The 10,584-nt window shown below is 35.1% G+C and overlaps 2 protein-coding genes across 2 annotated transcripts in view; one reads left to right on the top strand and one right to left on the bottom strand.

Annotated features, from left to right (window-relative positions):
- Positions 1–727, bottom strand: part of LOC107477763 (uncharacterized) — a 2,564-nt gene extending 1,837 nt beyond the window's left edge. Inside the window, exons 1-2 of the mRNA XM_016097834.2 lie at positions 512–727; positions 11–136 (exon numbers count right to left, since the gene is read on the bottom strand). Of these exons, the coding sequence (XP_015953320.2) occupies positions 11–136; positions 512–727 (342 nt within the window). The remainder of the gene's footprint in view (positions 1–10; positions 137–511) is intronic.
- A 5,870-nt stretch (positions 728–6,597) lies between these two features.
- Positions 6,598–10,116, top strand: LOC110278427 (uncharacterized). The gene is made up of 4 exons (XM_021136681.2): positions 6,598–8,777; positions 8,864–9,175; positions 9,272–9,368; positions 9,448–10,116. The coding sequence occupies exons 1-4, from the start codon at positions 6,598–6,600 to the stop codon at positions 10,114–10,116; spliced, it is 3,258 nt and encodes a 1,085-aa protein (XP_020992340.2).
- Positions 10,117–10,584: the final 468 nt, after the last annotated feature.

Genomic DNA, 10,584 nt, shown 5'->3' on the forward strand with positions numbered 1-10,584 from the left:
TAAACATTACCTTAACCTGGTCATACGCATGCTCCTTGGAAGCCTTGCTCATTGTCTTCCAACTCTTTGCACAAATTGGTAATTGTTGAAAATCAGACCCCAATGTCCCCAAGAACTCGCTCAATAAGCCCGCTGCCTGACCAACTTGTTATAACTCTCTGTTATGGTGTAAAACGATTTTCTTTCCAGGAGGAAGTGCTAATGCCTCCTTAACAGTCAACTCCATAGAAGAGATCACACCATTTTCTAACAGTAATGAACAAACTTCAAATGTTAGTTTACTAAGAGAATATAATGCACGGAGAAGAATCATTACATTTACAAAGAAGCAAGCATCAGAATAATACCTATGACATCAACAACCCAATAATCAGTGTCCTTTTTTTGCGGTTTACATTGCCTTGATGTTCAACTTCATGTGCAGCAAACATGTTGTCTAGATGGTCATCGAATGAATCGATCTCATCCGCCTCCGGGTTATAGTCTTCATCTTCTGAATGGTCATCCACACCTTCATGTGAATCCGGTGGATGCTTTCTATTTGTCGCAGGAGCTCGAGCGTCCCCAATGTCACCTGACGAAGCCAGCCGTGTTTCATTGCGAGGTGGTCAAAAGGGTACAGCGTTAACACAGGATTGTCGAGCACTGTTGCCGGAACGCGGAGGTGGAGGGGCTCTTGCACGTCGCTGTGCACTTGAAGTATTTTCTCCCGTATCATGCGTTCCATCCGTTTGCTAAAAACAAAGTAGTTAGAACATCAATTTATTTCATTCGATTTTCCTACAAATTCTATTGAAGAAGTGTATACACTAAAAGGCAAATGAACATTCTAAAAAACTGGTGCATTAAATTACTCACTGGACTAGCGTGGGTTTGACTATTAGGGCCAGCTACAAATCCGGTTGCATCACTAACGGTGTATCGAGCTTTCCTTGGCATTTGATTATTCCTTAATACAACAAAAGGTCATTAGAGAACCAGCAATATAACGACAATGGAAAACCAAATAGTGCACAATGACTATACCAATTATATCAATCAAGTTTCAAACAACATTTAAGACATTATATAGCAATTTTGTTGCTGAATAATAATAAATAAATGAAATTAAATAATCATTACAATTCTGTTATCAACTTTCAAAGGTGCTAATAAAGTACACAAACTCCGTGGTATTCCAAGATGAAAGAAGAAGTTTGAGAAGTTGGGCCCAAGTGTGTTCGCTCCAAAATCAAATAATTAACCAAATTAATAAAACTTAGTAAAATTAAACAGGAAAATGGACCAGAATCTGGAAGAATATAACTAGAACAGGGCAAAAAGAAAAGGGACGGGGGTGCTACAGCGGTGGTGGATGGTGGACGCTGATACAGGCAGCAGGCACTGGTGTGCTGGAACTGTGTCGGACCTCCGTGGAAAGAAGAGAATCAAGGGCTCCTGCTTGTAGTGCTTGTGCTATGACTGCTTGGACTGCTCATGCTCGAACTCCGTGATAAGAAGATTAAATAATTTTTGAAGGCACACTTTGGAGAATAAAAAATGATAACAACATGACCCAGTGCTTATCTTTGTTGTATCGAACTAAATATTGCAGTAACAACAGAAAAATATTACGAAAAAGAGCTAATGCAAAAGACGAAAATCTGTTACATATAGGAGAAATCATCATCAAACTATTCATAAATTGCAGAAAGATATAAACAATAAAATTTAATCACATAAGAGTGAAAAAGGAACAATGATGGACAAATTTATTCACCTTAAGTGACTGGGCAGAAATTATTCAAATTCAAATCACGGTTTCAGAAGCACTTCAACCCTTTGGTTAAATTTAAGAGCCTTCTTCTCAATGATTAGAAGGACATGATTATTGTGCAGAGGAATAGAAGAAGAGTTCGTGTAAACTCTATCTGAAATAAGAAGTATAAACTGGTGTGGGGTGAAAGAGGCGCATAGTAGGTTATGAAGAGGGAAGACACTGCTATAATATTGGGTAGTTTTTGAAATCCTAACAACTTCATCTCAATCAGATTTTTAGGATTTTACTTAACTAGCTTATTTGATTTCAAGTTTTGCTAAAACGTTGGGTGATTTTTTGAAATCCTAACAACCTCATCTCAATCAGATTTATAGGCTTTTACTTAACTAGCTTATTTGAATTCAAATTTAAATTTGTTTGTTATCTGAGTTGACTAGCCCGTTTCTCCTACTACTTAGTTTAACCTTTTTGTTTAATTATTAATTTAGCCTTCTATTTAATTATTTGTAACTGAAAAAAAGGCTTCTGTTCAAAAAATAGACTGTAAATCCGGAGCATATAGGCAAATTCGTTTTTTCTATTACTTATCTTCAAAACAGACTTGATAATATCTTATATTTTAAATGAGTTTGGTCGACTATATAATAACAGATTTCACTTAAGTACAATTGTAAACTCATTATCTCCACTCTACTTCTTTCTAAATTTTTGGTGCCAACAACAGTCGTCTGTGGGTTTCTTCAATTTCCAACTACACGTTCATCCAGGTACCACCGTTTTCATTTTTAAACACTACTCTCCCTTCCAGTTGTTAATATCAAGGTTTCGTTGTACTTAATTTTTCAAGTAATGCAAAATCTCAGTACTAGCGTTATTTAACTAATTTTTTTCATTCTTATGACAATATTGTTTGTGTTATCCTATTAGCTCCGGTTTCGTCTTTAAGAGTAATTGCTATGCTCCAAACTAGATCTTTAAACTCTATCCCCCGTAAATCGTTAGTTGATAAGTGCTTCTCCTAATTTTCTAAATAGGTTTCTAAAATCTCTCCTACACATTAAGAAAACTCCAAACGTATCTAAATTCATGGCATCGTGTCAGTTTTTATCGCCAAAAAGTTTTAACATGGAAAGCTTTATTGCAGTAATGCTACTCGGTGTGTAGGTCCTCATAGAGCTAATCAGTACAAACATTCATCTAAAAAGAAATATAACACAGCAACAACACAACAAAGAATCAAAAGAACATTTAAAACACAGCAACAACACAACACCTATAGGAATAATTATAAAAAAAAAACAACAAACAATGAAATATCTAACAATCAGCATTCTCGGGTGCTCTAAATTGATCGTGTATGATTAAATTACCAAAGGGTAAGTTTCACAATAACAGCTTGGGTAAGCTAAGTTTTAACTCTATATTTTACAATTTTCAATAAAATATACACTTATAATGATTTATGAACAAATATTTTAACTCTGTATATTAACAAGTAAATCATTACAAGCATACAAAGTTTACATTTTCCATTGGATCTAATCCTTGGCAGTGATTTATGAACGAGAAAAATAGTAAGTGAATAAATGTTTTTTTAACAAAATCTAATCAAATCTTCACAGTGTTATTTTTTTAATAACAGAAAAAAAATTAGCATAAATTTTTTATGAAACTAACACAAATTTTTGGAACAAACAAAAAACACAATCTTTTGAAAATAAACACAATTATGTATAACAGCAAATAAGCCACAAGGAAAATGAAAAAAAAAACTTAAACTTTATGAACAATTCCATGTGAAAAAATTAGTACGTCCAAAACTAATTAAAATCAATACTGTGCTTAAAAAAGTATAGTGAGCAATGAATTAGCTACTATTAGGATTAGGGAACATGAAAACATGCTGTAAATCACCCTTCAGCAACCAAATATTAGATTGCAAATTTATTATTCATCCTCCCACATTGTGAGCTCTATCTTTCCATTCCTATCCTATCTATTATCTATATCTATGTTAATGCCCCATCATCACATGCATAACTTCCATTATGTGAAGGACCCAAACAGAATAAAGCATCACATAACTTGTCACCTCTCACCCTCATCTTTGTCAAAAACTCTGAGTTTTGGGTGTCTGGTTTTTATTTTTTATTTATAAATTTTTGGGAAAAGATATACACGAAAAAAAACAAAAAATCTTATTTTTATTACTTCTTTACAAAATTTTAAAAGTAAAAAAAAAAACTAAAAATAGAATCATGTTGAACCAAAAATACCCTTGTGTTATTTTTACTTCAATTCCACCTGATTAGGCCACTTGCCATGTGAACAGCAAACCTAAACTAGAAACGCCAATCACATTCATGAATCTGATGCCATAATCCAAATAGCCAAACAACAATATTAATTCACCCTATATAGTACCCCATCCTCAGATCTTTTCACAATTGTCTATTCTGTCACACTATTCTAGCACCTCATCTATATCCCTCTCTGTATGTACTTGTGGACGCTATTTTTGTAACTATCACACATTCAAAAAGCACGAGTTATATGATTCCTTTTCTCTATCCCAAATTATCTGTTACACTTTTACTTAAAAAAATGAAGACATGAAATTCCTTCTCAAATTCAAGTTAAAACAAATATATTCACATTTGATTAATACCATATAAAAAACAAAATTAAAAAAATTAAAAAAATTAAAAAAACAAGAACAGAAGAAACGAAGTCTGAAGAACACAAGGCCAGAACCAAAAGTGAATATTTGAAGACACTGCTAGAAAGTAGCAACCCAGAACTTACCCGCGACGTGATTGAGCAGCGACGGTGAGTGAGCATCGAAGGTGAGTGAGCAGCGACGGTGAGTGCCCGCGTGCCTGCGACGGTGACTGGCCCACGACAATGAGATACAGTGAGGAAGAGAAGAGTGGCGGCGGCTGGGGGAGCTGACAGTGGTTAGTGGGGCGTTGCCTCAGGGCTAATGTTGGCGGCGGCTGTTCTCCCCTAGGTTAAGCAAACTAGGGATTTAGTTTACTATGTGAGAGTGACGAGACATATGGGTGAGAGGGTCCGGTGTGGGGTTTCTATTTTTTTAAGAGAACCGGTTTTTTGATAAACCTAACCGGTTCAAACGGTTCACCTGATTATCTATATTATTAGTGTATAATATACTCATTTTAAATTTATTTTTGTGATAAAACTGTTTGGAAAAATTTTGCTGAATTTCATAAATTATTTGAAAATTATTTTATATTTACTAACTATTTTGCCTTTTCTTGATATACATTCCAGACTATTTTTTTGGTATCATTGACCTATAAACATAATGTGCGTAATTATTTATGTGTTCTGTTTGTATTATTTGGAGTATTTTAGAGTTATTACTTTCCTTTTTTTGTTTGTCATAATACTATTTTCGATGTGTGTTCTAATTTTTTATCCCAAAAAAAAAAATTAATGGTTTGTTTACATCAGATTCTATCACCCTAATATTACTACCAAACTATGGTATGTTCACGTACAATGTACGGGATAATTAATAAAAAAATAATTAAAAATTTATTAAAATTTGTATTAAACACAAAATATTATTATAATTAATATTATAAAAATCTTCCTACACATTCAAAGTAACAATATATGAATATTTTGTAATTTATCTACTAAATGCGGTAGGATTGGACAAAATAAAATAATATTTTTATAATTATATTTAAATATAACTAAAACATTAAAAATAAATACACAACACTACAGAGAATCTACGGTACAATATAAATTATAATAGTTACTTAAATTAAAGGCGAACATGCAAGTCATGAATTATTAAAAAATTATATATGAAAAGTCAAAATAAATTGTCAAGTAAAAAATAAAATAAAATAAAGAATTAAGATAAGTCAAATAAAGTAAAATAAATACTGTGTACAGTACATAAAAAAATTTGTAATAGAAAATTAATATAACTAACTAGTATAACACATAAAGGTGAAAAAGTTTAATACGATATCATTGAAAAAATTTATAGAATCTTTTTTCCAAGAACAAACTAGTAATCAAATTTTATTAAAATATTCTGAAAATGTATTTAACGAAACTAGTTCTCTTAATCAAATTTTTAAAACAAATTTATCCATCATAAGTCACCAAAACGAAAGCAACTATATGAAATTATATATTATCCAAATTATTGGGTTTAAAATTGTAAAAATTTAATTTAAATTTATTTAAAATTTAAACATTTACATAATAACTATTTATATGTTACATAACTTGAGTAAAATATGTTATTATTAATAAAGATTTGAGAGACTAATTTAAATATACATATATATATATATATATAAACACGTATTAGCAGTTTAAAATATTATTTACATATACTAACTAAATATTCGAATGACAACTTTAAAGCTAAAATTTAAAGTTTGACTATAATATAAATTCCACTTAATTCAAATTATATTTTGTTAGATCAAAATAATTTGAAAACTAAATTTAAAATATCACGTTACAAATCAAGCATTTGCATAAAATTAAATTACGTGAAAAAGTTTAAACCAAATAAATATTATCCAAATTGTTTAAAATTATGTCATTCGTATATTTTGAATAAGTTCGAAATGTACTACAAAATTTATCTAAATTGGCGTACATTTCATCGTCGTTGTATACGTGTAATTATGTGGGATTTTTTTCTTTACAATAGATATGGACAAAACCTGGATTCTTAAGCCACGAGATAGCATAGAATATAAACGGGGACTTAATGAGTTCCTAGACTTTGCATTTGCGAATGCATCGTCGGATAACATGATAAAATGTCCATGCCCTCAATGCGGGTTTCAATTTATGCAAACAAGAGAGGATGCATACGACCACCTGTTGATAAAGCCTTTTCCCCTGGATATACTTTGTGGTTGCGTCATGGTGAAAAACCAGCTGATGAGAGATCTACTTGCACACCGATACTTGATAAAGTTACAACCGAGGAAAATCCATATCTTCAAATGGTGCAAGAGGCATTTAACTTCACAATGCCACCTGGAGGTGAGGAGACCACAACCGGGGATCCTGTAGAAGACGATGATCTGGAGTTGCCGTACTTGTACGATGGTCCAAGTCGCGAGGCACAGGATTTTACCGATCTTCTTCCGGATGGAGCGGAGGAATTATATCTCGGCTGCTCGAAATACTCAAAGTTGTCTTTTCTGGTGAAACTTTATCACATTAAGTGTATGTGCGGGGTGAGTGACAAGGCTATGTCGATGATCTTGGACTTATTGCGGGATGCATTCGAGCAAGCCAAACTCCCATCAACTTTCTATGAAGCGAAGAAAACTATACGAAAGTTGGGGATTGAATATAAAAAGGTTGATGCATGCCCGAACGATTGCATGTTGTATCGGGGTGATGATGAAGACGCGACCAAATGCAAGCAGTGTGGGACTTCACGATGGAAGCAAAAAATACGAAAGGGTTCCGTTACGAAACTCAAAATACCGGTCAAGAAGAACGAAAAGCCTCTCCCGGCAAAAACTATCCATTACTTTTCTCTTATACCACGACTGCAACAGTTATTCATGTGTAGCAAGACTTCAACTGACATGGTATGGCATAAAGAGTCTGACAATAATGATGGGTACTTGAGGCATCCAAGGGACGCTGAAGCATGGAAAGAATTTGATGCAAAGTATCCATGTTTTTCCAACGATCCGCGAAATGTTCGTTTAGCTTTAGCTAGTGACGGATTTAATCCTTTTGGCAATATGAGTACGAAGTATTCCATTTGGCCAGTGATCCTTATTCCGTACAATCTTCCTCCTTGGCTTTGCATGAAACAAACATCTTTTATCCTATCTATGATTATTCCCGGTCCTAAAATGCCGGGTAATGACATAGATGTATATTTGGAGCCCTTGGTGGATGAGTTGAAGCAATTGTGGGATGGTGTTGAAACTTATGATGCTAATAAAAGGACCACTTTCAATATGCGTGCGGCGCTAATGTGGACTATTAGCGATTTTCCGGGGTTGGGAAATTTATCTGGATGGAACACGTACAGTGGGTTAGCATGTCCGAACTGTAATGTGGACGCTAAGCCTCAGCGGCTAACATTTAGTCGAAAATGGTGCTACATGGGACATCGCCGCTTCTTGCCTCAGAGCCATAAGTATAGACTAGACCGTAGTCGATTTGACGGACAAGCTGAAAGCAGGAATCCACCGAAAAAGTATTCTGGAACAGATATCTTACAACAGCAGTGTAACATGCAAGTAACGTTTGGGAAGAACTCAACTCTGACAGCCAAAAGAAGACGCATTAGTGAAGATGGCGATCAAGATGACTCGTATTGGAAAAAGAGGAGTGTGTTCTTTGAACTCCCGTACTGGAAGGATCACATGTTGCGTCATAACCTTGACGTGATGCATATAGAGAAAAACATTTGTGACAATGTGGTCTTCACTATTTTAAATGATAGCGTCAAATCAAAAGATAATCTTAAAGCTCGCAAAGATTTACAAAGCATGGGCATAAGGCCTGAACTGTGGCCGGACGAAGGTGGTAAATATCCTTCAGCAATCTTCACAATGTCAAATCCACAGAAGGATGTATTTCTGAAGACTCTACAGAACGTGATCTTTCCAGATGGTTACTCGAGAAATATTGCTCGTTGTGTTGACATCCGGCAGCGCAAGTTGTATGGGTTGAAGAGTCACGACTGCCACATTCTAATAGAACAATTACTTCCAATTTTGGTGAAGAATGCATTGCCAAGTCCGGTATCGAATGTGATTGCGAATCTGTCCTCATTTTTCCGAGAACTCTGTGGAAAAGCTATAAATCCTATGCAGCTTGGTGCCCTTCAGAATCATGTTGTGCAAACTCTGTGTCAGATGGAAATGATATTTCCTCCATCCTTCTTCACTGTCATGGTTCACCTTACGGTGCACCTTGTTGATGAACTAAAACTTGGTGGCCCGGTACAGTATCGGTGGATGTATCCAATAGAAAGGTTAGCGTGCTAATCAACTCATTTAAGAATCCTTTTTCCAATTTTCTTACGTATCTACTAAACATTATGTCGTATTCATGTAAAAGGTACCTGGGACGATTGAAGCAATACGTGCGTAACAGGGCACAAGCTGAAGGCTCAATTGCGGAGGGCTATTTATCCGAGGAGATTTTGACATTCTGCTCCAGATATTTGGATAATACTGAGACTAGAATCAACCGTCCAGCGCGAGTTGACGATCGACCTGTTGAGATAACAAACAATGCAGGATGTACCATGTTCCCTGAAATTGGAAAAGCTTCGGGGGCTGTATCACATTTTGCACTAACCCCAATGGAAAGAGATCAGGCACATCGTCATGTGCTAGTCAACTGCGAGGCCGTCGCTCCATTTATTGAGTAAGTATGCACATGTAATCATTAAGCACGATTATAACCAATTTCAAACACTCGGTCGTTGGATTAATTTCTTGTTATGTCATAAAGTAAATTTAGGTCAGAAACCAAGCGAAAGTTACGGGATCAAACGAGGTCGCACTCTAAGATAGACCGTGTTGTGCATACAGAATTTTCTCGGCGGTTCAAGCGTGAGGTTCGTAGAAATTTAACCTGACCAACTTATTCGTTTTCTAGAATTATAAATTGTAAATTCAAATTTTTTATGGTGCAAGGTTCCAATGGACAGTACTGTACATTCGAAAGAAATGAAAATGCTGGCATGTGGTCCCATGCTTCAGGCAAGACGGTTTGGGGCATACAACGTCAATGGATACAAGTTTAGAACTATCACAAAGGAAGACGGGCTGAAAACACAAAATAGTGGAGTTTATGTCTCATCAAATACAAGAAGTTATGCCAGCATGCGTGACAACAGAGTGGCTGTTGGTATTGTTCCATATTATGGAAAAATTGTGGACATAATCGAACTAAACTACAGCTGTCATTTCACAGTGGTTTTGTTCAAATGTATTTGGGCTGATACAACTACGAGCAGAGGAATCAAAGAAGACCATCTGGGCCTTACCAGCGTTAGTTTCGCTCGTCCAATTCACACCGGTGATCGAGAAGAGGATGAACCGTACATATTGGCATCAGAAGCTCAGCTCGTGTACTATGTACGTGATGAAGTAGAACAAGAATGGAGTGTAGTGGTTCATGTAAAACCACGAGACTTGTATGACATGGGAGGAGAAAATGAGGATGTTGAAGCTGCTTTTTCTCCTCAGCCCGGGTTGAACATGTCAGCAGCAGGTGACATCAGTGATTTACAGTTGATAAGGAACGATGATATAGAAGACCCAGTAGCAGATGTTTCTGATAACATAGATTATGTGCCATAGTGAAAATATGACAAAACATGTGCAGCATTTTTAGAGTATCTGTGTGTTGTTGATAAGATTAACAGTGTTTATGATGTACGCAATTTGCTGGTTACAATACTATATGTGTTTTTTTATTTGAATGAAGTTTTCATTACAAGTTGATTTTCATGAATGCCACCTGTGTCTCATTTTTTCCAATGATTTTTGCTTTCAAAATTTAGTTGTCAAGACTTTGTTGTTCTCATCATCATTGTTTTTGTTCTTAATCTCCAATAAAGAAAATCATGACATCGAGTAAATTATCTTGAATTACAATATTGTTATCATTGACGAATATAGTTAATATAAAATGGTGTTGTAACAGGAGAAATGAAAACGGAAGATTTCTCATCATGCTGTGCAAGCACAACATTTGCTAACAAAATGGCATTGGCCTCTCCATTCTCTTCATTGGAACATGCAATTACGGTTGCCAGAGACATATGG

The sequence above is a fragment of the Arachis duranensis genome, chromosome 3 (genome assembly GCF_000817695.3).
Source record: "Arachis duranensis cultivar V14167 chromosome 3, aradu.V14167.gnm2.J7QH, whole genome shotgun sequence".
NCBI classification, from domain to species: Eukaryota; Viridiplantae; Streptophyta; class Magnoliopsida; order Fabales; family Fabaceae; genus Arachis; species Arachis duranensis.

Bases quoted from the DNA above. Each gene is read 5' to 3' on its own strand.
- LOC110278427 (XM_021136681.2), top strand. From the start codon at position 6,598: ATGCGGGTTTCAATTTATGCAAACAAGAGAGGATGCATACGACCACCT. The intron at 9,176-9,271 runs GTAAGTATGCAC...AAGTAAATTTAG, and splicing joins GCCGTCGCTCCATTTATTGA to GTCAGAAACCAAGCGAAAGT. The intron at 9,369-9,447 runs GTTCGTAGAAAT...TTATGGTGCAAG, and splicing joins CTCGGCGGTTCAAGCGTGAG to GTTCCAATGGACAGTACTGT.